The 27201-nt window shown below is 47.3% G+C and overlaps 2 protein-coding genes across 9 annotated transcripts in view; one reads left to right on the top strand and one right to left on the bottom strand.

Moving 5' to 3' along the window:
• Nucleotides 1–854: 854 nt before the first annotated feature.
• Nucleotides 855–14581, top strand: ANKDD1A (ankyrin repeat and death domain containing 1A). Of its 3 annotated transcripts, none has more exons than XM_075100702.1 (15): nt 856–976; nt 3342–3445; nt 4131–4250; nt 4833–4931; nt 5391–5495; nt 6378–6476; nt 6733–6831; nt 7945–8043; nt 8401–8499; nt 8885–8983; nt 9937–10035; nt 11380–11475; nt 12449–12650; nt 13341–13472; nt 13702–14581. In XM_075100702.1, exons 1-15 carry the CDS (start codon nt 943–945, stop codon nt 13761–13763), a joined length of 1548 nt encoding a protein of 515 aa, XP_074956803.1. In that variant the 5' UTR covers nt 856–942; the 3' UTR covers nt 13764–14581. The 3 variants fall into 3 exon arrangements, with proteins under 3 accessions (XP_074956805.1, XP_074956803.1, XP_074956804.1); XM_075100703.1 differs by having other exon boundaries at nt 857–976; nt 4131–4229; XM_075100704.1 differs by lacking the exon at nt 6378–6476 and having other exon boundaries at nt 855–976.
• Nucleotides 14582–14792: 211 nt separating this feature from the next.
• SPG21 (SPG21 abhydrolase domain containing, maspardin) overlaps nt 14793–27201 on the bottom strand; it is a 57448-nt gene continuing 45039 nt past the window's right edge. The window contains exons 1-11 of one of the 6 annotated variants that reach the window (XM_075100720.1): nt 27018–27140; nt 26242–26426; nt 24771–25039; nt 23554–23649; nt 19181–19342; nt 18254–18334; nt 17497–17642; nt 16874–16982; nt 16292–16399; nt 15768–15908; nt 14793–15443 (exon numbers count right to left, since the gene is read on the bottom strand). In XM_075100720.1, the coding sequence (XP_074956821.1) occupies nt 15321–15443; nt 15768–15908; nt 16292–16399; nt 16874–16982; nt 17497–17642; nt 18254–18334; nt 19181–19342; nt 23554–23616 (933 nt within the window). In that variant the 5' untranslated portion in view covers nt 23617–23649; nt 24771–25039; nt 26242–26426; nt 27018–27140 and the 3' untranslated portion in view covers nt 14793–15320. Of the gene's footprint in view, nt 15444–15767; nt 15909–16291; nt 16400–16873; nt 16983–17496; nt 17643–18253; nt 18335–18416; nt 18582–19180; nt 19343–23553; nt 23650–24770; nt 25040–26241; nt 26427–27017; nt 27157–27201 lie in introns of those variants that run through there. The other 5 variants (XM_075100716.1, XM_075100721.1, XM_075100722.1 and 2 more) reach the window with 5 other exon arrangements.

The raw sequence follows: 27201 nt of genomic DNA on the forward strand, positions 1-27201 counted from the left end.
GGAGAAAGCTGTGGGGGCCAGACCCGTGCCAGAGCCCTTTCACAGGCTGAACTGAAATAGCTGTGGCAAAAAGAACAGCCCCGTGTAGCTCCATGAAAGATTTGCTGCCAGAAGAGCCACTACCTGGTCTTTTGTTAAAAGGCAGCAACACCTCTCCAGCCTGGAGACAGACAGCACTGACAGGACCAAGCACCCAGTTTTGGACATTTTTTTTTGCTGTTTTGGACCTTTTTATTTTTCTGCCTACCTCAGACCTCCCTAAAACAGATCTGATTTTCCTCCCAACCTCAGTTTAGCAACTGCCTGGTCCATTCCCCCTAATGCTATCACAATGGAAAAGAAAATACAAGACGAAACCAGACCCAGATGCTGAAACAGGAGAATTAACTAAAACTCTGAGTGAAGAGTACTTTTAACTGCCTCCTGCACCCACCACCATGCCATGGCTGGCAGTGGGGTTGATGAGAGCACGTCATCCCCAGGAAATGCCAAAACCTGAGCCCTGCTTTCAGGGAGAAAACCCAACAAACTACCTCGTATTTCCCTCAGAACAGAAATCCCTCTCCTCACAAATCGGTTTGGAAACAGAATTAAAACACCCACGCCTCAAAGGAGCAGCACTGAGCGGAGCCACGCTGAGGTAAAGAGGAGCACTGGCTTAGGTAACAGCCGTGCAGCCCCGTGACTGAAATGGCGGTAGCTGGATTTTCCCCTTCAAGTCATCCCAAACCGGCCCGAAAACACCGTGTTTGTCGGAAAGAGGATTTATTTTATTTTATTTTAAACAGCAGTTAAAGAGACGCTCCGTGGCGGCAGCCGCCAGCCCTCCCGTGAGGCGCGGGGCCGCGCCTGTCAGCCCGCCCGTGCGGCGGCGGGGCCGCGCCTGTCAGCCCGCCCTGAGGCGGCGGGGCTGGCGGGGCTGGCGGGCCGAGGGGCTGCGGCATGGGGGACGACCTGGCGTCGGAGGGTGACAGCTGTGAGTGGGGGCTCGGAGGGGGCTGCCCCAGCGGGGCCTGGGGCGCCGCGCCGGGAGGGGGGATTCGTGTGGCGGGGGCGGGCGGGCGCGGCCCCGGCCCCCCCCGGGCCTGGGGACGGTGGCCGAGGTGCTTTAAAGAATAACAAAACATATAAAAAACCATTCAGAAACAAACTAGGTGTATAACCTACGCGGGAATCGAGGCCGCTGTTGCCCCAGAGCATCCTGTACCCCTGAGATGCTGCTAATAACGCCACTACCCCCCACTTCGGCGTTTTCGCCCCCTTTATTGACCGGTCCCCAGCCGTACTGGCTTGTCGTTGTGTCCTGCAGCCCCAGCTGGAGCCCAGTGGACAGTTTTAGTGCATTTCTTTGCATGCCTTTCATCTCCTTTGCTGTTTTTTTAAATCTCTTGCATAATAAACTGCCTGTGAGTTGGTGCATTGCACTAAGGGTAAATCACTTAAAATGTTTTCCACGCTGTTTGGGATAACTGAATCCATATGCAGTGCCTGGAACCTGAGCTCAAAAGAGAAGGAAAACTGTTAAATATCTACTGAAATGCTGCTGCTGTTGGGCGGGTGCTTGCCATGATGAGGAGCACATTTACATTTACAGTGTTAGCTTCGCCAGTGTGGACACTAAGTAGGAAACTTAGACCATCAAATCGTTTCCCATGTGTTGCTGAGAATAAATAAGCTGCGGTTTCTACAGCCTTAGCGATGCAAGGTTTGTTACTACATCTTCAGAAGTAGAGGAAAGAATAAGTCAAGGGGTGGTTTGGCATCTCTGGGCAATGATGCTTTGTGTGATCATAAAATGTGAGAATATATTTCTGACACCTGGAGAGCACAGGCAGCAACATTTGCTTAACTGAAACATAGGATTTACTCCACTAGAAAAGAAATAAGCATTTGCAAGGAGGTAGTACATCTGTAGCCATTGGTGTTAATAATTAACATAAACTCCACAGGTTTTTCCCAAGTTTTCCTGATATTTCCTCTCAAATGAAGGGTCCATGCAGTGTGGAAATGCAGTCCCATTAACACACCTGACCAGATGAGAACAGGGTCTCAATATACGAGTACAGAACATTCTGTTCCTGCAGAAACCAGTGACCAAATCCTGCTGCCTTCTTGAATGGACCCTGTCTGTTATTAAGACTTGTGTTATTTGTGTTTTTCTTGAGCTAAATGTTTTTGATTGAAGGTAAGAGGAACAGAAATTGGAGGATGAGGTTATACCTCTGCTGCCCTAGGAGTCCACAGTAGGGCTGCCTTTCTTCTGTGCCCTCCAGAGAGAAATGGGTTAGTGCTATTTAGACAGCAAGTCTCCTGTTTCTCTCCTCAGTGGGGTGGAATGGGAACAATAATATGTTTTAATGCCTCTTGTATGGCATGTGCTTAGTCTAGTCGATACATTGATACAGACTGAAGTTGCATTGAGCCCCTGCTACCCTCAAACTGCAGCCAGCCTGAGATCTGCAGAAACGTAGACAAGAGCAGAACACCTGAGCCAGCTCTCCAGTGGGCTGTGACAGGCTGAGGGTCTGACTCAAGCACTTTTCAAAACAATTCCCCAAAAGCAGTAGGGCAGAGGCTCAGTCCAACAAATACTGACGCCAGCCTTGCCAAAAACCTTGAGAGCCTCCCTGTGGGGCTGCAGCAGGCCCAGAGTCACAGCCTTGCTCTCATTTCTTAGCAGGAAGGTTTGTTCGATCAAGGAGAAGATTGCTGGGGCAAGGCCCAGCATGGAGAGTAAACACCCTTAAGTTGTGCCTAACTGTGCAGGACAAATACTGTTGATTGTGGTGAACTATGTGCAGAACTGCCACAGTCTATTAAGAGATGCAACACTAATCACAGGCCAGATGAGCAGTTTTGTGCTGCTTGGCTGATTCAGGATGCCCGGAGAGGGACAGCAGGACCGTGTGTAAAAGCCTCCTTGTAGGGCAGTGGGATGTAAGTGGAAGGATGGAGAAAAGGGTCTGGGGTCATCTGCCTGAGCCCTCACACTGGCACTGGGCCTTGGAGGGTGCCAGCCCTAATGGGTCAAAAGGTTGTGGGGCTGGAGCAAGTCCACGCAAACAGAGGAAGACACTAAATTAGAAGAGAAGCTGGTAGGACTAGAAGAGCACTGATGTGGCACAGGGGTACTCCGGGAAGGGGAGATAATGGGAGAGGATGAATCCAGCAACCATGCCAACGACTGTAGGGCTGGGGTTCTTGCTGGAAGAATCTTTCTGCAGTCATCCTTCCTTGCAGCCACTGGGGCCAGTGAGATGAAGGGGGGGTTTGTTGGGGCATGCTGCTCTATGCTCCTTGCCAGCACTGTTTTAATGCCTGCTCTTCTGTCTCTGCTGCAGTGCTTCATTCAGAGAAGGAGTTCCACGATGCGGCGAAGCATAATGACACGGCCAGGATGGAGGAGCTCATCAGGAGAGGGGTCGACATCAAAGCCAAAACCAGTGTAAGTCCTGGGTTTTTCCACCTCTAAGCTGCAGGAAGTGCTCAGGGTGGGTTTCAGAACTGCAGCTTCTTAACGCTACTCTCCTCATTAGCTGCTCAATTGGTTAAAGCTTTGAAATACACCGCCCAGTGCTAAATAGGGCCTGCAGCAACTGAGCAGTTTCACAACACAGTGGAACCCACAGCACTGTCATCCTGGACAGACTGAAGAGTTGCAAGCGCTGAGGGACACTGATAATTTATAGTTCCCCTTGGAACCCGTGTGCCAGATACATGTGGTTGCAATGAAAGGCTTTGACTTTGCTATCTCTCTGCACCAAGGCTGTGGGACTAACTCAGTTCCTGGTGCAGGTCTCCCATCGTTGACCAGTAGGTTCCTGGAAATATGGGATCGCACCCATCCCCACTGTTTCGATCTGTCCATCCATGGTCAGTGATATTTCTCATTCCTGTGCTTTCATATAGTCCATAACTGCAGTTTCAGAGCAGAAGGTGACTAGCAGAGGTCACTATCTGCCTGACAAGAGAACAAAGAGAGAGAGAGCTATTTTCAAAGAAAACCCTGCATAGTGTGGGAAATTCTGGCTCCATGGATGACAAAGGAGTTTTTGGCCTTAAGGAAGGCTAGTGGATGCACACTCACTCTGCATACCTCAGCCTTCCCTCTCTCCTTCCTTCCCTTCCAGACAGACCGGACTGCCCTGCACTGGGCCACCGGAGCAGGGAACGTGGATGCTGTGCGACTGCTCCTGGATCACGGTGTTCCGGTGGATGACGAAGACAGTGTACGAAGGCGGATCTCCCTTGTGTGTCCTGCAAATGTGCTCTGTGTTGGGGGGGTGCCAGGGACTGGGTGATGAGCTGGCAGTTACAGACCGCGCCTGTGCTCTGGGTGGGTGACACAAGGCATTGCAGTGTGTGGGAAGCTGTGGCCTCCCTGCCAAGGCAGGTGCAGTGCCTTTCTGGAGCATGCCTTGTTTTCAGATGTGTCTGTGCTCTGCCTTTTGGCCTTTTCCTTGCATGCACAGTGACCAGGAAGTAGGCTGGTAGAATCTGTGAAGTTGTCTGTATAGCATGGGGATGCTTGGCTTCTTCTGGTTGTGTTGTCTGGGTTTGTGGGAAGACAGTGACAGCCAGCAAGTTCTCTCTCCCCTATAAGAACACCAGCACCATTGACTAGGAAGTGGCAGTCAAGAGGCAGGTCTCTGCTCAGCTGCTGCGACCGTCTGTGGCAGGAATAATAATAATTGGAATAAGTGGGGCTAAAGAAAGCCAGAGAGAAACAAAAATACTCGGGGAAACTTCATGAAGCTGGAGGGACAGCTTCCCTCCAGGGTGGGGATGGTAGTGGCTGCAGTTTAGCTGTATCTCTCTTCTCTTCTGCCTAGTTTGGAATGAATGCGCTTCTCCTGTCTGCCTGGTTTGGCCACCTCCGTGTCCTGCAGATCCTCATCAATGCTGGGGCCAAGATTAACTGTGTCAATAGGGTGAGAAAGTCTCCCTACACGGGTCCATCACGCAGCTCCAGACAGTGACCAGGGGGGAGAGAGAGAGGCTTACCTGTGAGCTAAGGTAATCGTGTGTGACAGCGTCTGCTGTGGGGACTGCCATCTGCACTTCTGTCTTACTCCTGTAACAGGTGTCATAATTGTAGCCATAGAGACATATACGGATTTCTCAGCTTCTGTTTGTGCAGTGGTGATGTGGACGGTGTTACAGAAATGGGTTTAGTGAATCAGCAGTCCGTGTATTTTAAAGTAGACCTTGGTTGGGAAAAGGAGCGTTAATACTTCAATCATAACTTGCTGTATGCAGCACAAGTTAATTTTGCCCTAGAGGTGCAGGGACGCATGGGATGGGTCTTTGCTAACAAGAACAGGTTGTTAAAAGAGACTGTCCTGCAGTCTTGGACTTGTTAAATGAATGGTCCTTTATCTCCTCTCCAGAATGGCAGGAACCTGCTCCACTGTGCAGCTCAGAGAGGACACATCCAGGTGATGGAGTTCATCATGGAGGACCTGGAGGACATGTGTGTCGATAAGACAGACAAGGTGGGAAGGCTCTTCACTGCTTTGTTTCATGAGGTCTGATCTTGCTTTGCTGAGCTTAGCTGGAATGTTACCCTTGGTCTTGGGAAGAGGCTCAGAGTCAGATGCTACTCCCAGAGAACTAAGGGTATCACGCACAGGCTCTGGCTCTCCTGCAGAGCGGGGCTTAGGGATGATGAGCATTCTGGCTCTGATCAAGCTTTGGCAGCCAAGGCTTCCCAATGTAGCCTTTTGCAGAATGAATTCAGGAATTTCAGTGTCCTTCTCTTGTGCAGCTGATGCTCCAGGGTGTAGGTAAGCAATGACCAAGGGTAACCCTCTCCCAGCCTGTTCCAACATGAGCTGATCTGTTCCTGAAGACAGTGTAGGAGCACACAGGAGCTCGTGCTCACTCTTTTCCACTCCCTGGCCTTCACAGTTCCTAGAGTGATCCCCACTCTGATACATGGGAGTTAAATGGGGCAACAAGAAAGCTGCCTTTCCCCTTTTCCCCAAAAGCGGTTCTGACTCACTCGATAACTGGGGTCTCAGATATTAATTCAATTTTTTTATCCTTAGTTGCTTTTAGTAAACTATTTATTATCCTCTGTTTTATGAAATAAACACCGAAAAGATCTACTTTCCAGTGTTTGGTGAGGCCAAAGGGCGTGGAGTTGTTGGCCCCAGTGGGTAGTTCTGTTCACCTTGTTTTGTTAGGGTCATCCCAGATGTAAAGCAGACTGAAAGTTAACAGCAGAATAAAAGGTAGCTATTTTTGAAGTGCAGCAATTTTTCCCCCCACGGAGTGGGTTTTCGCCCAAGGCATTATTATATTGCAGCAGATTATCTAATCTTGTGCTTTCTGAGCCTTTCTTGGACTCTGTTTCTTTCTGTTTCCTTTCAAAGATGGACAGGACAGCGTTTCACCTGGCTGCAGAATATGGGCGGCTGGAGGTGGTAGAGTTCCTAATTCGACTGGGTTGTTCTCACAGTGCCAAAGACAAGGTATGGGCATAAAGCCACGCACCAGGGAGGTAGCGTCCAAGGATTAGAGGGTGTGACAGTCAGGGAACAGGGTACCAAATAAGGCTCATGCAGGCAGGTTGTCAGCAATTGTAACTGTGCATGAAGACTGATTCAGACTCGTGCTACTGTTTACAACCTCCTTTTCAGTCACGTTAGATATACTCACTGCAAAGTTGTGGTGTATGAATGCTCAGTCCCAAGATGCATATATGTGTGAAGTGATGTTTACTTTCAGGAAGAAAATACAGCATTGCATTTAGCTGCTAAAAATGGACATCTCTCTGTGCTGCAGAAGATTATAGATGTTGGAGTGGACCTTGATGAAAAGAACTTTGTAAGTATATTTAAAGGAAATGAAAACGACATTAGTTTCACCATTTCCCTCCCTAGAAATACTCTCCTACCACAGTCATCAAGCTGAATAGTCAGTATTGACAGGAGAGGTTTAGAAAACAGCTGATTTTATCTAAAGCGCATGTGTGTAAATGCAGGTCATGCTTGCAGAGTATCAGTGAAAGGCAACATCCTTTTTCGACCCATATCCAGTCCTGAAGTGTTGCCTTTTCTTCCTGCTATATCTGCTGACTACCTTATCACTCCATTTAATCTCCCTTTTTCTCTCTGACCCTTGTACATTCAAGTGTCTAAATGGTTATTGAGGGTGTTTTAAACTAAACTTCGCTATTGACTTAGTCACTGAACATATGGACCTTCTGTTTGAGATCTCTATTTGACAGACCTCCTTTGGAAAATTATGTGGCTGGAACATAGTTAATGGTTTAGATAGCAAATATTGGCTTAGTAATGCTGTTACTTATTCCAGGGCACACTCCCAATTAAGTTTATCAGTAGGTTTTTTAGTCTTATTTGGTTACTGTCATCGAAAAGTGTATTTGATTGTGATTAAGATGTGAAAGAAAATGGAAACTACCTTCTGCAGTAACTTTGGTAGCATTTGTCTTCCCCCAGATGAGCTTCCCTTTCTGCAAAGAGCAATAATAAAACCAGATAGGAATTCTGCTTGTTTCTTGTAAAGAAATGAGGTACAGGCCTCAGAAGGGAGAACCAGTGATTGAGGGCCACGGGCTTCCAGCTCTGCCTGTCGCTGTTTCTGGGCTACTCTAGGAAAATGGTTTGTCCTCCTTCTCCACATGAAATCCTTTTTTGTTTGCTAATGGGCTGAAGGGGAGAAAAGGTGATGAACATGATGTCTGTCTTGTGGTCCATGGGTCAGCTGTTTCCAGTGGCATAAGGACGGAGCAGTACTCTGATATGTCGGAGGCAGATAATTGCATCCTTAGTTTTCCTAACAATCACCCTGGCCCTCAGAATTGGTCTTTTAACATGTCATGGATTCAGAAGGCGGGGTAGAGGCTTGCTTGTTCCGCTGCTCTGTCTTGGCCTTGTCTGCAGAAACGCTGCTTGTCTCCTTTTTCGCCTTGTCCAGGAAGGACTTACGGCTCTGCACCTGGCTGCTGAGGGGGGTCACAGCGACTGTGTGAAGCTGTTCTTGGAGGCAGGTGCCGATGTCAATGCCCAAACCCAGGTGAGTTCTGCGGAGGTGATTCCATTTCCAAACACTACTTTGAGGATTTTTGCCCAGACCTGTAGCCTCCCAGGGACGCCTCCTGTTACCAGACAAGGCCATGTGGAGCCCAGCGCTTCCGAATCAGCACAGGGAGCCCAGAGGAAAGTGCACATGGCTTTGTACAAAGAGGCGGGTGAAGCTACCCTGGGACTGGTGTGGCTGTGGAGACAATGTCTATGAATTTGTCAGTATGGGGGCATGGGGCTCTTGCAGGAGGGAAGTAGGGAGATCTCTGTGGAAAGTCTGTATGAACTGCAGCTTCTGAGAATGAAGTAATACCTGACTAACACCCATCTCTTCTGATGTGCCTCTCAGAAGAAGATGAACTGCCTTCATTATGCAGCACTGCATGGCTATGAGGAGATAGCCAGGATCCTCATGGATGCAGGAATCCACACGGACGCTGTTAATCATGTAATTCCCGCTCAATGCTCTCATCGCGTACAAAAAGGCAAAGCCAGTTTGTGGAGCTGTTCAAGAGCACACAGCAACCCCACAAGGACCAGTGCCACTGTGGCATCTGCGCTGATGGGGCAGTATCCCCAGTCTGCCCCCAGTCCAGGCTGGCAGCTGTCTTATTCTGAGGCACGCTGGGCACTGCACAGAATCATAGAATCATGGAATCATTAAGGTTGGAAAAGACCTTTAACATAATCAAGTCCAACTGTCAACCCAACACCCCCATGCCTCCTAAAGCATGTCCTGAAGTGCCACGTCTACATGCTTTTTGAACACAAAATATGGTCATTTTGGTGCCATGAGCTAAGCTTTTTCTAAGCGTAGGGTCTTATTTCCACAGCAAAATGCATCAGCGACACACATTGCGGTACTGCAGAACTTCCCAGCCATGGTGAAGCTCTTCATCGATGCAGAGTGTGACCTTGATATTCCAGATAATGTAAGTCTGCAGCTCCTGTTCTTTGTCTTTGAAATGTGAACCCACTTCAAGGGAGATTTGATCACCTTGGGGACAGGATTAAAGAGAATTGCTTTAAAATGGGGAAAACCTAGAAGTGCAACTTAGGAAACATGAAACCTGTGAAATGATTCTGAGTGTTGCAGTGAGGTAATGGCTTGATGGCGTTCAACACGTGGGCTGTGCCGTGTCCCTGGGACCTGTGTTCAGAGACATTGCGTAGTCAGGCTCTCTCCTCCCTGCTGGAAATGGGGGAGGAATTTCAGCCTGGAAGATATTCTGCAAAATGTTTTGGGGGTCTGAGAAAGGGAGGCAAACCTGGAGGTAGCTTTTGTCTCACCAAACTGTAATTTTGTGAATGAATTTGCTAGCAAATGTGTAACTTCTTTGTAATGTTTCGGTTAGTGTTCATTCTTGTAATGATGTTCTCTCCTGATGACACTATAAAACTGCCCCATTTTGCACCTGATTTTAGTTGTTTCCATTGAACAATCCCAAGGCGCATACAGTTTACAGTGCATACACACTAACCCGGCCCTGGATCCCAGGAACAAAGAATTGGCAAAGGTCCTTTCCTCCCTTGGCCAAACCATCTGCCTACAGAAATTGTTTTAAGTAACAGGAAATAATGTAGTCCTGTAAGTGACCCTAGGGAGCTTTATGGGACTGAATATGTTCCTTCTTTAGACTGAAATGTTGTCAGGGAGGTTCCTAATGCTGGTGCTGGGACGGGGACAGACCAGTTCTGCTCAGCCTGAGGAACCCAACTGCAATTTGAGGTAGGAGAGTGTTTGGCCCTCAGTTTAAAAGGGATGAGAGGAAAGGAGGGCAGAGCTGACAGTGCTCTTACAGTGTGTCCTCCTGGTATTGTTCTGTCCTTCCAGCCTCATGCTTGTCCTTCTCTGAAATTTAGTCCTTTCACCCTCCTTCTGCAGAGACAGCAGACCTCACTCCACATCGCTGCGGAGCATGGCAGGCAGGACATTGCCGAGATGATTCTCATCGCAGGAGTTAATCTGAAGCTAACAGACAAGGTAAAAGTCTCCATGGGTTGACTAGATTCTGGGGGGGGGTATGGAGGTAAAATATGGATGGTCTTTGCCACTGTTTTTTATAATTTTCAAGGAAGGCTAGTAATAATATCAAAATCTGGACATTTCCAGGGATAAGGACTAGAAACAGTTCTGAGTAGGTTATTTTGATATGTTTTCCAGGAAAGAAGTGACCGGATCTTAGGAAGGTAGAAAACAGTTCACACAACGAGCAAACTCTTTCTTCTCCTTCTACTTGCTCTATCATGCACATTAATATCAAAGATCTTCTTGAATAATGATAAATAATATACCTCAAGAGTTACAGCACAAATGTTTTAATAGATTAAAAGTATCTGGTTGGTATAGATCTGGCACTGGTGTCCAGGGCTTTTGCCCTCTAATTCAATCAACAAAAGGAATTCTGGAGGAATCAGGCAAGTTGCGTGCAGCCTGAAAGCACGGTACGTGCCCAGAAAATGCTGAAGGGGGCTTGGGCAGAGATTAAAATAGTGCCTGCCATTTGCAGTGGGTTAAAGCACATACAGACTCGAAGCCACCTGGCTGAAGCAGCCTTCAGCCGCAGTGAATGTTTGCCACCTTCCAGCAGTCTGTGGAACCGCAGTGAGACAGTGCAGGGAACATGTTCACACTTTTCTCTGTGAACCTGAGCTTCTGCTCACATCTGAGGCTAGAACTGTTCTTGCTGGCATGCCTGATGGCTGGGCGGGCTCTCTTTCCTTCATGCAACTTTCAAATCTTGTTCCTTTCTGCTAGATGCTTTTCGATGTAAATACAAATCCCCCTCCCCAATCCAAAATCATGTTCATGTAAGGAGTGCAGTTACATTTCCACAGTCCCATCAGCCTGTGCTTCTCCTAGGAGACCGTTTCTAATCATGTGAATGTGGAGCCTATAAAATTAATGAGGTTGTATAAGTCGCTTCAGTTCCATGCTGTGCAAAAGGCCATAAAACGCCGTGTATTGTAGTGCTGAGCTGGTCCTTCAACAGTGGCACCCATGTTTCTGAAACCAGCCTGCTGTCTGCTGTGGGTTAGGGAATGCATTCCCAACTGCTCCTGCCGAACGGGCAGATCCCTTGCGGTGACTGAGGAGGAGATGCTGCAGTGCCTGGAAAATGGCTCCCCATGTCCTGCACGCAGTAGCTCGAAGCTAGTGCACACCCGAGGTGGTTACAGGTGGAGAATAGGGGTCCTTCATCCCAGCTGGGTGCATTGCTCGACAGGCTGTGCTGCCTGCTACTACAGACTGCCAGGAGGGTGTGCAGATTGTACCTCCTTAGAGTGCAAGGTCTTTTCCAGCTCATTTTTCCCCTTCTGATTTCAGCAAGGGAAAACATCTCTCGATGTCGCCGCCCGAGGCAATCACATCAACTTGGCGGACATGATTATCAAAGCTGATCGGTTTTACAAATGGGAAAAGGTGAGCAGCTTACACCGCCATCCCCTGCGCTTTCCAGGGCATGTGTAGCTTTAAACTCTTCACTGAGGCTCCACATCACCAGCTGTCAAAAGGAAAAGAAATACAGGACATCCTGTGACAGCCTGACCTCTACTTTCATCACCTTAAGAAAAACAAAAGTCCTCACCATGCTAACAATATTTACTTAAGGCTTTCCTTATTTAAAAAAGCCTCTGTTGTTAAAAACCCCAGGCTGCGCTGAAGGGAACAGGGATTTTCAAAGATTCTTTGGCAGCTGTTCCCAAAGCCCTGTAGGATTGGGGTACCATTAGTTCCTTTTCCCAGAAGGAGAAACTGAAGCACTGAGCAGGAAAATGCTTGGCCTGAGGTCACTGAACAGGACACTGCTCAGCCCCAGTGCTTACCCCAAGCACATGCCCAAACTGACCTGAGCAGAGGGCGTGCTGAAAGTACAGCCAAACACCACATCCCTTGTGTCTTCGTAAGCCTTTGGGCATCCTCCCATACCAGGAAAGACAGTGCTGTAGCGGGGAAAGAAGAGGAAGGAAAGGAGGGCGTGCGCCTGTGGCTCAGGCGCAGCTTCAGCAGCAGTGCTGTGTATATCAGGCCTTTGCACGGGCTTTCCACGCGGCCTTAGGGAAAGAGCCTCTTTGCAGTTTGGTGTATAAAGGGGGCTCTGCAGCTGTGCCTGTATTGCAGGGGAGCAAGGAGATTTAATTAAACGATTCTGCATAGAAGCCCCAGATAAAAGGCACTTTAGAAATGTAAATTGCGATCAGCATGGGCTTCACGGCAAAGCTGCTGTTAGCAGTATTTGTTAACGTGCGTGATTAGAACGGAGTGAAATGAGAGAATAAAGAGAATAAAAAAAGTGTGCTGTGCCAGAGTGAACTCAGAGCGACCTGCAGAGCTGAGGACGTGGGAGGCTGCAGATGACAGCATCCCATCCAAAACCCCTCTTCTGGCTTTGCAGGACAACCTGAACAGCGACTCTGACTCCTGGGTGGCAAAGCATTTGACCTTTAAGCAGGATCACAGGCTGGAAACGCAGCACATTCGCTCGGTGATGTGGAGATTAGCCACTAGGTACCTCAAACCTGGTGAATGGAAGAAGCTGGCACACTACTGGAAATTCACTGATGCCCACATTAGGGCCATTGAGCATCAATGGACAGGTATTTTCCTTCCTTCACTTGGACTGTGTTTCTAGGAGATAAGCCTGCAGTAATAGCAAGGCATGAAGAAATCCAGCTGGCTTATTTGAAACAACAAAAAAATTAGGTTAAAAATCCCGGTTTTAATGAACGTGGAGTTATCTACACGCTAGAGTTGTTCTAGGGGTAAAGCACACAAGTGTGGGGGTTAGCGGTCCATCGCTCACTCCTTCTGAGGCACTGGCCAGACCTGTGGGTTCTTGCTACAATTCCTCTTCTGCAGGACAGAAGAAACTTGCTGGTTTTATTTTTTTTCTTTTAAAGAGCTGAGCCAAGAAGTCAGTGAAGTTCCATCTGGAATCTAACAGATACGTTAGCAGAAGCAGTTTCTGAGCTTCAGAAACAGATCCCTGCTGGTTTGGTTGCACAGAGTGAGGAGGGGGCCAAGCGGTGCTCTGAGGGCAGAAATTCCGTATCGCTGCAGAAGGTTGTCCGACGAGTCCAAGCTCAGTCATGGCCCACTCCGTTATGTTTAATGTTAATCTAGCAACCACACCACAGCTAGGAATTCAGCTAAACCATACTTCAGAGCATCCTACTAAAATCCCAAGACGAGGGAGGGGTGTCCAATCCCACCGGCTCAGAAATCCACTCTGGCCAGGGCCGCGCAGTGCAAAGCGCAGGATTTCAGTTGTGGTTTGATCTTGCCAGGTACGAAAAGCTACAGGGAGCACGGCCACAGAATGTTGCTTATTTGGCTCCACGGCGTGATCACGGCGGGAGAAAATCCAATCAAGGGCTTGTATGAAGGCCTTGTGGGGATCGGAAGGAGAGATTTAGCAGGTAATACTTTTGTCTTCCTTCAAATAACGCGCACCGAGCACTACCCGAGTTCTGTGGCTACACAACACGCACAGAGAAGTAGTGATTCCAGTTCACGCAAGCTGGAAGCCACCCTGCCCCCTTGCCACCACGTGTCATTTCTTTCTCTTCCTTTTACTTGGATGAATTAAGACATCCTGCCGTGGCTTTATACTTTCTCCGCAGCAGATGGTCCTCTCTTCTTTTACAGAAAGCATTCGGAAAAAAGCAAATGCCGACTCTGCCTCACCACGGAAGTGCGTAGCAATGTGACACCGGGAGGGCCCCAGCGGTTCCTTCAGCTGATGCCTGTCCTGGAGCTCCAGAGGAAACACTGGCTCTGCTGCTGATCAGGAGGCAGCTGTGACTTAAGGGCTTCTTGTCTTAAAAAGCTGGCAGTGCTGCCGCTCCCTTGGTGTGAAATGACAAGGGGTTCAGCACACACTAATGGTCTGAAATGCCTCTTTACACAGAAGGGAGGTTTTTATCAGCTGTTGCATATGGGCTGGGTACTGCAATAAGAGTTGCGTGAGCGAGCCTCACTTCTTGTACTGCGAGTATCAGGAAATACTATTTTACTGTAGCTTGTTTTCATCACATTTTTGTATATGAATTTTTAATTGTCTATTTTTTAAGTTATTGAGGGGAAAGCCTTCGCTTTCAGAAATGTTCTTTACTTACCTTTCAGGGGTTTGGGGAGCAGTGTTGATCACTTGTGTCTTGTAACTTTTGTAACTATCGGGGGGGAATTTAAGAAGTCAAGGCCACCACTTGGTCCTTTTTGAACCTTAAGGCTTGTGATCATTAGTGTCTTGACTCTTCACAAACAAGTTTCTGAGAACATTAACACATACTGTTTATAAGTGTACACTAACATACATGTACTGTTTATAAATCAAACAGGTAATTTTTTTAATCCCTAGGCTATAGCTTGACAAGTATAAGAATGGTCATTGGTTATCTACGCAGCCTCTGACAAGGACATACAGGTTCTTAAATAGCACTTGTCATGTAATGCTTCTTCTTTACAGTGTTTCAAGAAGAAAAATAATGTATTTCAATAAATCCAGATTTTACCCTTAAATCCATAAGTATGCCTCAGTGATTACTAAAAAAAAATAATGCACAATTCTTAGTTAAGAGCTAAACCAGTGCAACATTATATTTAGAACTTGAGGTGAATTCAAGCAGAAGGGGCTCATTTTCATAGTTTCTAGAGGTGGCTGTAGCAGCAAACGAGGACAGGGGCAAGCTACGAAGCTACACTGCTGTTCTGTTGTAGTCAAAACAAGAGACACTTGCTGAAATTGAAGTTTTATTGAAAACTGTTTTCAAACAGCAAGGAAGTTAAAAATTCAAACGCTTTATTTCAAATAGAAACTAACTTACAATGCAACATATGAAGCAAATAAGTCATGGCAGCATTGGCACTTAAAACAACTTTTCAACCAAATATTCAACAAAAATATATGTCGGCTTTTAAGTACACAATCTGCATGTGGCAAAATATACAGCTGAGTGAAAAATATAAAAAGAAATACCGTTCTGCTTAAGAACATGATGGTGAAGACTTTGGTAGCAAAAATGTCTTTGTTTTTAAAACTGTAGTCTTCAGAGATGCTTCCTTGAATTCGGAGACTAAAAATTAAGCAGATCTATCCCGTTACGCTGCTGGAGGTTACTGTCCGCGGGTCGTTCACTGACTATTGATCCCGTTGGAATCACACAGTGATCATCGGCTAATGCAAGGAGAAAGGCAGAGTGGGAGCAGCTGGTTGTACACAGGAAGACCGCCAAACCGACTCCTTGTTTGCACCAGCACTCCCAAACCTACTGCTCCTCTTGCTCGCTGCTGGTGTGAAGGCTGATCTTTTGGACTTCCAGCTCTTCTGCGCTGACCATGGAGGGATCGATGGCTGCGTAACGGGTACCATGGAACTGCAGCAAATGGATCTGTCGGACATGGAAAACAACACTGATACAGGTGTAGAGGCAGAAGGGTTTGGTAAGAGAAAAACATTAACTTCTCAGTAATTTCTGTGAGGATGAAGTCGTGGCTCTGGAGTACAAGAGTTCAGAGAGAGGAATCGGGCAAGAGACAAACGCGCAAATCCAGCCCTCCACGAATGTGGCTGCTCCCAGCCCTGCCCTTCTGCACAGCGGTCTGGCAGCCAGGGCGAGCGGAGTTAAGAAACAAGAGCCAGCACAGAAAAGGAGCCTCCCAATGCTGCGCCAGCTGTACGCGGCAGTGGATCGGGTTGGGATGCAGAGACGCACCTGAATATATAGGTTGACCTCAGCACTCCTGCAGAGATACGGGAAGTTGCCTCCTGTTTTGAGATGAGCTCTTCTGGCATTAGGATAAAGCTTATACATGTCTTCTTTTGCTTCAGTCGAAAGCGCGCTTTGGTCAAACACCTACGTAACAAGTCACAGCAGTTAGTTCTGAATCTAATCAGGTTTTGGTTATTAAATCAGGTTGGATATATGCTGCTCCTAGAAGCAATTCTCAGCTTCTCTGCGGAACAGCATTAACAAAACAGAAAACAAGCAAACACCTGAGGCATCAACAGCTAAAAAGCTAACACTGACACGTAAACATGTGTCTGTGTTATTGCACAGAATATCCAATTCATAATTTAACACAGAAGAATCAGTGTGGCCCAGCCAGTATAAAACCTATCTAAATATGAATTTAGATGCTGCAAATATTTATCAAGATGCTAACAGACTATCCAGGCCCCACCTGCCAAGGGTGGGAAACTTTAAAGAAGAAAAAGATTCCACAGAGATTAACTTACATCCATAATGGTTACAGGGATGTCTCGAATTTTGTGAGGTTCTACATAGGAGTTCTGGCAGTTGAGGGTAAGTCTTGAGGCGAGCTCGCTCTGGCCCAGACTCTCCAGCTTTCCGTAGAGAAAAGCATTGATTAACAACATATTTCACTGCAGGAAGTTAATGCAATATTAACGATAAAGCCACAGAGAAGTTAGTTACAAAGGGAAACACGACTGCACTTCAGATGGAGATGATAGTTCCAACTTAGTATCTCTCTGCTTGCGACAAATGCATAAAACATGCTCCGTTAGCTGCTCCTGCCTCCAGAGGACAGGCTACAGATGTATCCCAGCATCTTCTCCTCTTCCACCTCAGCCTCTTCACTACTTTGAGCTACATAAACAAACAGAACTGTAAGGTAGACGGTCATGGCACCAGTTAAATTGCCGGGGCTGTGACAGTCAGCACCTGCTAAGGCTCCATTCCTTAACCCTCCCCTTCTGGGTATGTAGATGAAGAGAGCAGCAGAAGTACCTCCAACCCCCTGCTAAGGAAATCTAGAGAGATTGACACCGCAGCCATTCGAGTACACGGCCACCTACCCTGTCCACCATGAAATCAATCCCATCGGCCATTTCAGGATCTAGAGGACCAGACGCAAAATTCCCAAGGACAATTTTTTTCAGCATAAAAGCAGGCATCAGCCAAAAGCTAAAAAAGAAACAAGATGTAACAGCCTTCAAGCATGCAGGACTCCAACATTAAGATGCTTTGTTGTAAGCGCTCCTTTTCTTTGCACAGACTTTGTGCTTTAACTTCACATGAAATCCTCAAGAAGCTTCGAGAGCACAGAGAGCACCTTGTAGCTGGGTGCTTGAAACGCTCCGGGAAGCTGTTAGTCTTACATTGAAAGAGTGTATTTTAAACGTGGTAAGTAACACTTTTCTGACTCTAAACAGCTTTGCTAAAAAACAGGCAGCGTCCTTAAATCTGACCACACACACAGAAGATCACAGGATGCCTCTTCTGTCAAATTCCACTCTCGCAACTGTGAAAATTTCCATTTTCCTTGTGGTGTGGCTTTAAAACTCACAAGCATTCCATCCCGCACCTCCCTCACCCAGGCTGGAAAGAGGTTAGACACATGTCCAGCCAGATCGGCGTGACATCTCCTTGCAAAAGGCTAAATGCTACACATCTGGTCGCTCGTCTCAGTCTTCCTTACCTGTTCGCTGTCCATGTCTGATTAAAGATTGAAGTGTCACTGAAGGAGTTACATAGGATGAGAGATTGGACTCTGGGAGATTTGTGTGTGTATTCAGCAAATTTTTGAGCCAGAAAGCCTCCCAGAGAAGCTCCAAAAAGATGAACCTAATTCAAGGAAAAAAAAACCAGATCATGCTACACTTGTGCAGTCACAAGACTGACCTCTAAGTACAACATTTCATTACAAAAATAAGTCATTCAAGTTTTGCCCTCTCCTCATAACCCATTTTTTAAAAGAACCACACTCTTCTATTGAGCTTCTGGCTTTGTGTGTGATATAAATGTGATAAATACTGAAAAAAAGAAAGAAGTGTTTCAGATTACAGTTCAAATTTCTGTTTGCTTATCCAGGTTAAGAAAAAAGCAAACATTTTACCTTGTCTTCAATAGCTATTCCAACCCAAGATACTTCATTGTGGCATTCCGTACTACATGAATTAGGAAGGATAACCTCCACAGGATCCCGTGAAAAACGAGTTAACCAATACAATTTAATAGACCTAGAACAGCAGTTGAATTTAGGCCAAGTATGACAATTTTCAAGGGTATTCACCTTGAAAAATAAACTTGTTTCAAAAAGTAACATTGCAACACAGCCTCTATTTATAGTCTACATTTCTGTGTCATACTTTATACCCTTGCTCTTAAGTGAGACTCTTTCAAACATGAGGTTTTTCTGCACCAATACGCTCATTTACCCATCTCTGAGCACTCACTTTATCCAGCTGAAGGTGGTCTAACAGTTTTCGGAATCCATCACAGAACTCGAGGTGATCCCAGTACACCGGATACTGCAACTAAAATAACATGAATTTAGAAAAAGCCAATCTCTGATCAGCACCCATCAGCTCTCTGCTTGAAAGTCGTGCCCATTCTCACATTAAAGGTTTCAGGACAGCAACCTGCCTCTCCTGCATCGCGAGCCTCCTCAGCACGGTACCTGCAGCCAGAGAGTGGGAACACCTCCCCCTCGCTTGCACAAAAATACACAAGTGAAAGTACGGCAGAGCAAGTTTGTAGGGGAAAGTGCAGCATTGCTTCATTCTGTAATCAGTGGGAGGAGAGACTGGAATGATTCTTCAGCAATTTTGTAGCACGTAAAGTTGGCAGGTACAGAAATCATTAACTGCTGCAAGAGATTGAGCAGCACCCCCAAAGCCGCACTGTTTGGCGGAAATGTTGTTGTACAAATCAATGACTTCGGTTCAGCTCAGGAGCTGAGAAGCCACAAAAAAGCAAGCTGTTAGGATTTTAAGGAGTGACTTAGCATTTGCAGCTATGCAGGCTAAAAACCAGGTTATCCACCATCCCTACATGGAAACTCCGAACTACCCCATACACTTGCCTCACGGCTAACAAAGATCCAGCTGGAGGCAAAGATGACTGGTGTCCCAGGCACACAAGGGAGAAAACAGACCGAGAAGTTGATAATGTGTACGTGCAGGGCTTCGGGTAAACGCTGCTATAAACGTACAGATTTCAGCCCGGATCTGCACACTACATACTCTGGAGTACAACTCAGAATCAGTTTTTTTGTGGATTCTCCTTAATCAACACTAAAAAATTCACCTTCATTATCCAACCTCTGATTAGAGCAAGAAGCACAAGCACACTAACTTCGACACAGGACTGAGAATACTCACAGCGATGACTCTGTAGCCCCATCCAGTCAGCGCCAAAATTTGCTGGAAAAACACGTCTGCAGTTCCGCTTACAGGAGGGAGAAATATGAGCGGGCACCGAATGCTCCTGGGTCCTGCATCATACAGCGACCAGACTTTACTGTCATCATCATCTACTATGATCTGGAAAAGGAAAGGCACGGGGAGGGAGGAGAAACACACAAGACAAATGAGGTTCTTCAGCCAGCTTCCAGGATCGCTTCTACAAAATTTCTGTCATCTATTAAATATTATAATACTTAAGACCCCTTTGAACAAGGCCATCTTTTACTCTTCTTCACAATAGCTTCCTTCTCTAAGGCTGTTTACTAACTGGAATGACAGTGTTTGTGACAATACTGCTGGAAACAGAACCGCAGCCACGCGCTGTCAGACCGAATGCTTTGTGTGCCCTGACACGAGGTGGGTAACGAACGCCGCACCACGTGGAGTCATTGGCACCACAATACGTGGTGTCCTAGGGGAGCTCATCCTTCTGCAGACAAGCAGAGACCACTGCAAGTGCTGAGAGTAGGGAATTATGTGGGTTTCACAGTGATAGGCTGCACTTCAGAAGTTACACCTGGAAAAAAGTAAATCTCGTCCGTTCTGAGGAAGTGCTATTAACTAACGTTTGCAATGCTTTGCTCTGGATTTCAGCTCAGAGGTCATCAGTCAGAACGATGGTACATCTGGGTCTGAAAATTCATACAGAAATAAATCATGGGAACGGCAAGACTGTTCCCCAAAGGATTAGGTTTACGCAATATTCCACATGCAGAGAAATATGCTTGGAAAAGGAGCCACCACAGCACGGCCCAGGAGGTCAGTTCAAGGTACGACAGCAACAACTGCAGGCTGGAAGGGCCCGCACTGCCCCAGGGGACAGCTTTTTAAACAACCATCTACGTTTGCATTTACCAGACAAAAGACGTTACAGGTCTGGATACAGGCAAACCTACTGAATTAAGCTGCTGACACCACAAATTATTGATCTGAAACAGTTACAGCCAGCTGCCAGAAACAGAGACACACCCAACTCCCAAAGCAGCGCTGCAAAGCTGACCTGGAAAGAAAAATGCTTCCATCATCTGGGAGCATCTCGGGAGCATCTGGAGTGCCTAGGACACGCAGCTGGCGGAAGCAGATTATTCACACACGAGCTGCTATCCTTAACAAGCAGTTTCTCATACAATGCCCATCTCAGGGCAGAAGTTAGAAGTCCTAGCACAGTTAGTATCTTTAAAGGTATAGGAATTAGAGAAAGGATTTATTTTCTAGCAATGCTGGAGCCTGACTTGTTTTCCCAGGCCCTGTTCTACCAGAAAGTTGTGTATATTTAGGTTGCTCTTTCAACCCTCTGCAGCCCACCAAAGCATGTAGCTCATACCAGATCAACAAGCACAAACTTCTGGGGAAAGCCCGCGTCACACAGCAGGAATTCATCTCCTCAGTATCAAGATTTGATAGCTTTTTGAATAGCAATATACAAGCACAATTTTCCACCGCTGCAGTTAAGCTTCTCAGGGAATCAGAGGAGAACAGCGTATCACAAATCAGATTTGCTTGACTAACAAATCTGCCTGTAATAAAGCCAGTGTTTGGGGCTCTGGGAGCATGTGAGAAATCACATGATACTGTTTTGTAAAGTCTTTACAAAGGAAAAAAAAAAAAAAGATTGCATACCAGAGCTTCTTGACCACAGAAACCATTTAAAAAACAAACCTTGTACAAAAGCCCTCCCAACTCCCCAAAAAACAACCCTCTGCGCACAACCCAGGAGCTCCAGGCCCTGCCGTTCTCAGCTGTTATTCCATCAGTAACATTGGATCCATTCAGGGTAGCTGTTGGTGGCTACTACAAAGTTTACCTGCAAGAATATTTCCAAAGGTGAAGCATGTTCCTTGAAACCAGAAACCCAAAATTAATTCACATGAAGGGAACTGAGGCTGAGAGATAACGGTTCTTTCCTTGAGCCCAGACAATAAATCAATGGGTTTAGACAATTGTTCTATTTGATTCCCAGCCACGTAGTGGATAGTTTAACTCCAGCTCCCAAACAAGGCTAAGCACTGCACAGGTGGACAGCTGCGTGGCTAACTGCTGATTCAGCAGGTCAACAGCCTTATTCTTGTTCTGGTCAAATCAATCAAGATCACCTACAGTTTACATAAAGGGTAAAATCTGCACTTCGTTGAAACAAGGGGCAGGACTTCCCTCTTGAGTTCAGCAGAGCCAGGGTGTTCTCTGCTGAAGACTTAGGAAGGACTTATCTATGACAGCAAGCGGTGTACGCAAATGGCAGCTGACAGGCAAAGCTAAAGAGAATTTTAAAGTGTTATTTTCTGTGCTGTACTTCCTCTATCTGGCACGAGCAGGAAGGGCGATGGAGCTGTGCATTTCCTCCTCCTGTCAGGAAGATCTCAGCCCATTTTCAAACAGCTCTGGCCCTGCTTCCTTAGGTCAATCTGACAGCAGTAACGTGTGCTTACCAGCAGTAGTGATGGTCAGTCATTACTCCCTCCGTACCGCATGTGCTTTGCCTATACTTTTGGGGGGATAACGCAAGCAAACATATCCCTAAAGACTGCTTCAGAGATTAATTACATCTTCAAATTGTGCTTTTTTTCCCCCCTTCTCTCTCCAGCCACCAGGACTAGCGTGCCTATCTTCTTCACACCCCACATTCACCACTGTGGCATCACTTTTGAGTAGAGAGAATCACTCAAGAGGGTAAGGTATTCCCTAGTCTGAAGGTCACCAGCAGCTTCAGTTTACACATGTCCCGTTTTATGGAATCCTGAGTAGTCAGCACCAGCTGACAGCAGTGGCCCCTGGCAACGAGCTGCAGCATCACACAGTCCCCACAGCAGCAGCGATGCGTTCTGTTGTAACCACAGCCTCCAGCTCCTTTCGTTTACCGTACTGCATCCCATAAAGCAGCACCTCAGAGCATCCACATATCTTTCTGCTGAAATGCTGCCTCCCAGCTTTGCTGACCCAGCGAGGCGTTGCCTGGAGGCAAAAGCACAGCACAAATAGACCCAGCAGATGTGGTACTGGCCACAAACAGAAAGAAGCTGGACAGTCAGAGCCTAGACATGCATGGCCAACAACAACGGATCTTTATTATTGTGTCTTCAGTTTGTGTACTGAAGACACAAACCAGCAAAAGTAAATGAGAAACCCTGAATGGAGAATCCTACAGCCATTCCATGAAGATAATTTCTTGGAGAAAGCTACACACCACTCAGTGGAAATAATGCTAGGCACATCTAAGTGTTGTTCCTTAGGTGTGGGGACACAGTCCCTTTTGAGTGGCCCGACTGCAACCAGCTTGCTGTTGAAAGAGGTAATGCTGCTCTTGCATCTGCAGCCAGCACCATCCCCGTGATCCTGCAGCCCACGCAGCCATCCAGATTAGGGAACTAAGCCAGCTAGAAGTCAGTGCAAAAACAAGCTATAAAACACTCCCAAGCAAGACAGGCCACTGACTCTGCTCGGCTTGTACGGCTGCATGAGCAACCGTGCTTGCAGGAGGAGCAGGCTGGGGCGTAAAGCCGAGACTGTCCTTCAGTCTGGCAGGAGCCTGCGCTGCTGTAGGTTAGTCTGCAACCACAGCCCCAGCAAGCCTGATTTGCGAAGGTACGCGTGAGAGCTAGTCCGAGTCAGGAGCTACCTACAAGTACTGCACGCCATGCCCTTCGCCGCTTGGCACATGGAGAACACAAGTTGGAGCACTCCACACCTCACTCTTGTGGTTCAGTGAAAGGAAGTGGAGAAATCCAGCGAGACAAGAAAGTGGCTGGACAGTGTGATTAAGCAGAAGACATCTAGAGGATGCACAGTGGAACAAACGATTTGGTTTTTTCCAGCGTGGTTAAGGCATCTTTCCACTCTCGGGAGCCCTGTGTGCAGCCCAACTGCTGAGAAGTTGCCTTCAGATGCTCTGCTTCAGCCTGAGGCCGATGGGCAGGAAGACCGGAGGTGGCTCTGGCAGCACGGCCGCGTGGCAGCCATGTGAGAGGCCATGCACGTGATCCCCAGCACATACTATTTCCTTGGAGTCCCCTCCTCAGGCATGGCTGGCGTCAGGATGCCAGGTACTGCTGCTGTGGCTCGCAACTGCGAGCCTCTGGTCCCCACCACCACGTGTGGAACTAACCTCTGAGAAGCACGTGAAAATTAAGAGAGTGCTTTCATGCTCTCACATGACACACAGGGCAACAGTTCAGGAGATAAACCAGGTCACTAGCACAGCCACAACTGTTTGGCATTAACCAAACAGCTTAGTCTCCCCCACTATAAAGCAAGAGGAGACATTTCACCCACAAGTCGGTTACATTTGTACATACCTTTTTAAGAGGAACAGTGCTTCTGAACCAGTTATAGTCCGGAGAGACTTTAATCTCTCCCATGATGTTTAGAAAAAAACCTCAGTTTAGGTCAACCTGAAAAAGAGAGGGACAAAGTTAGAAATCAGTACAACAGCTTTACTGGAGGCAGCGCTCAAAAGCTGTGCAGCATACATAAAGCATTTGCAGGGTGAGTTTGCTCTTATCAGTTGATTTTAATCCCTCTGACTCACGCCAAGTTTACTTATTGACCGTTTTAATCACAAACCATTTAATTATTCTCCCAAAAGGCAGTGACCTGACTGCCTTACTGTGCTGGCCTAATTATAAAATGATTACTCTTTTGTAACAGCATCCTCACCTAACAGCTGTAGAGAAAGACAACTGTGTCACAGGCTGTAAGTAGCTTAAAAAGCTAAAGCATGTTTTCGCTTTGTTTTTAATTTATAAACCACTCCAAGTTTATATCTAATAGCTATTAATACAATTCACTCAACAGTTCAGACAACAGACTTAGTTATTTCATGAACCTACTGCCTAAGTATTCAGACCACATTCTTCCATCTCAGCATAACTGACCCAAAGGAGTCCCAAAGCGCATCAGGAACATCAGCTGATCTGAAGCTTAATTTACAGAAGAGCCCTGAAGTTTTTAATTCTATTCACACAGAAGCTGACTCTTGCCAGCAGTTACCAAAGACATCTTTGAAGCACACCAATTGATGTGGAACACATTGATTCAGAGCTGGGTCCGCACAGGAATGCCACTAGTTCATTCTGAAGTCAGAATCTCCTAGCGTACGTAATGAAAGCTTCTTATAATACTCCATTAATTTGTAATAAACACTTAGGTAACTTCTAGATTTAACTTTTTTTTAAAGCAGCAAGAGACCATTAGCCTCCATTTATACAACAGATGGCATCAAACAGTTTTGAAGCGTGCAGACTCAATAGCTTTTCCCTGAAAGCCAACTGCCTCAGATTATTTTCATGCATTCACACACAGCACTGAGCATAATGAAAACAAAGCAACTTTTGCTCTTATTACTTAACAGTTGCCAAGTAGAAATCAATAGGTTTTGTTTCTTGATTCTTCATAAGACCTTGGTATTTTCTGTGAGTCACTCCATTTGTCCCTGCAGAAAAGCTGCTGGCGTGCAGGTTTAACTAGTTTATTGGATTACAGCCGGATTAACAGTTATTTACAATTTCCTCACCTTTCAGTCTTCATTTGCCAATTTTTCAAGCACAGAAAACATGAATTTTAAAGGGGAAAGTGCTTTCTAAATTGCAAGACAACACACAGAGGGCAGGTGATACACCTTTCGTGTCTAACGAGGGTGTCAGGTAGGAAATTCAGCTGCATGGCCATTGTTCCAATTTTGCACAGCTGTTTCGGTGCTTGCATCAACTATTCTGCTCTTTGTCATAGTCCGGCAGCAGGTAGAATTACAGCAGAGGTAAAAATAATACCTATTCCAGCAACCTGCAAAGCAGAGCGAGCACAAAGATGCATTACTGGACTAAGGTGGACAGCTGGCCATTAGAGAAAGGAAACAGCAGTTCAGAGTACTAATTCCTTTCCGTAACCGCACATCAACTAGTTTTCAAAAAGCTATTCAGCAAACAACAGTGTGACAAAATTATGGCAGAAATAAGTTACAGGAAATGCCTTAAAACAACACGTTCTCTTTGAGTGTTATATTACAGCAGGGCCAAGAAGCACAAGTCATGGTCAGGGCCTCACTACGCTAGGCACTGCACCAACACAGAGGCATGGGAGAGGAGGGCTTTCCGCTAATAACTCTAGTTGCCGTAAAGGGTCAGCAATCTCCTCTTGCAGCGATCGCCTTCCTTTTTCTGCCACCTCAGTCTTTTCAGCACCGTTAAGCTAATTTGTGGGCAGCCACATCACTTGGGAGCACAAAGCTGTCTGCCGTTAGGCCAGGTAAGGAACAGGCACGGATAGAGATGAACTTCATCCTGTTGGTGTGTCTCGGCTCACACCACAGCAGGTTAAGAGTCCACCTGAAGCCTTAATTTTGAGCTTCCCAGTTCACCTGCTACCACTGGTGGAAGCAAACCACTGGTCACCAGGACCTGGGCTGATTCCCCCCAGCTCCTTTCTTGTAAAGGTACATCTGCGACCCCCACTCCTAAGGATTGCCCTTCTTTTAAAGCAAGACTAAGGATTTTTTTTTCTTTGATTATAGACTTTTATTTTCCTTAAATCTATGTCCTATTACCAAAATATTTTTCTCCTTGCCACAGAAACACAGCATTACATTTGCACACACAAATATTTGTGTCAACAATGACTGTGTGCTCTTCCAGCCACAGAAAAGTTGAACCATGAACTCGAAACAAGGAATCAGCCAGCAAAAGTAACTCAAATCACAACAAATTTGATACTGTTCGCAAGAAAGCCCCTAAAAAACCGAGTTTCATTTTCATAGAATAGAATCATAGAATCACGTAATCATTTTCAGTAAAATGAAACAACCTGAAGAACTCTAACCTCCTAAAAAAATCATTCCTCTATAGAAAAAGCCACCTACGGATGTGTCCACAGCACTTGACAATATCCTCCTTGTAAGTCATTCCCACTACGCTAGTAACTCCACTCGTTATCGATTTAGAAAGACTTTGATCCTACCACTAGAGAGGATTAGATGAGCAGAGACTCACTCCTCTCCCCGGTGTCATGTCTGCGCGAGCTGGGGTCACCACGCAGCCGCTCTCCCACCGTGCTGGCCATGCAGCGCCCACTCCCACGGGCCAAGAGACCTGAATCAGCAACACCGGCACCGAGAGGTGACGGGGGCTGCAGGCAAACGCCAGGAGATACGGGGGAGACTCCAGGGCTACGGGTGCTTTAAAACGCCAGATAGAGACAATGGGGAAGAAGAGTTACAGATAACTGGGGTATGGCAGCAGGCACCTTCCCCTTTTGCCACCGTCCCCAGTCCCTGCTCCCTCCCCCCTCCCCAACCACAGCCAGCTCCCCCAGCTTTGCAGGGGGAAGGGGACAAAACCCCCCTCAGCACCGCCAGCCCAGGCCCTCCTCCCTGCAGCACAGGCTGAGGCAGCCCCTTCCCCTGACAGCAACCCCCCCAGGGAAGATAAACACCCAGAGCTGGGTAGGGCTGGGCTTTGGGCTCCCTGCGGGGCCCAGTCCCAAGTCCTCAATCCCCCGAGCCCGGTGTCCCTCAGGGGTCGTGAAAACCCCACCCCGGAGCTTAAACGATATCCCCCGTCCGGGCCGACCCCTAAGACACACCCTCATCTAGGGGTAACGCTGCCCCAGAGCCTGAGGAACTCCCCTGGTCTCCCACGGCCCCTCAGTGCTCCCCCCACCCCAACCCCACAGGGACCCCCTGGCCCCTCACGGCCCCGGGGAAAGGGGCAGACCTATCTCACAGCGGCGACCCCCCACCATCCTCCTTTCGTTGCTCGGCCCTCACCGGCTCCGCAGGGCCCGGGGACGCCGGACCACCGCTCTCCTCCTCCTCCTCCAGCCCCGGCGCGCCCAAGCGGGAGCACCCGCCACCGGCCGCCACTTCCGGGTGCTGCAGCCGCCCCGGCCACGTGACGGCGGGGAGGAGCGCGGGCGGGGCGTGGCCGAGGGCCGCTATAGCTACCGAGGCG

The sequence above is a fragment of the Phalacrocorax aristotelis genome, chromosome 7 (assembly GCF_949628215.1).
Source record: "Phalacrocorax aristotelis chromosome 7, bGulAri2.1, whole genome shotgun sequence".
In the NCBI taxonomy this organism is placed as follows: Eukaryota; Metazoa; Chordata; class Aves; order Suliformes; family Phalacrocoracidae; genus Phalacrocorax; species Phalacrocorax aristotelis.

What these genes read in the sequence shown, in the direction of transcription:
- ANKDD1A (XM_075100702.1), top strand. Translation starts at nt 943, where the DNA reads ATGGGGGACGACCTGGCGTCGGAGGGTGACAGCT. An exon ending in ACATCAAAGCCAAAACCAGT is followed by an intron (nt 3,446 to 4,130) that starts GTAAGTCCTGGG and finishes CTTCCCTTCCAG; the next exon opens with ACAGACCGGACTGCCCTGCA. An exon ending in ACACGGACGCTGTTAATCAT is followed by an intron (nt 8,500 to 8,884) that starts GTAATTCCCGCT and finishes TTATTTCCACAG; the next exon opens with CAAAATGCATCAGCGACACA.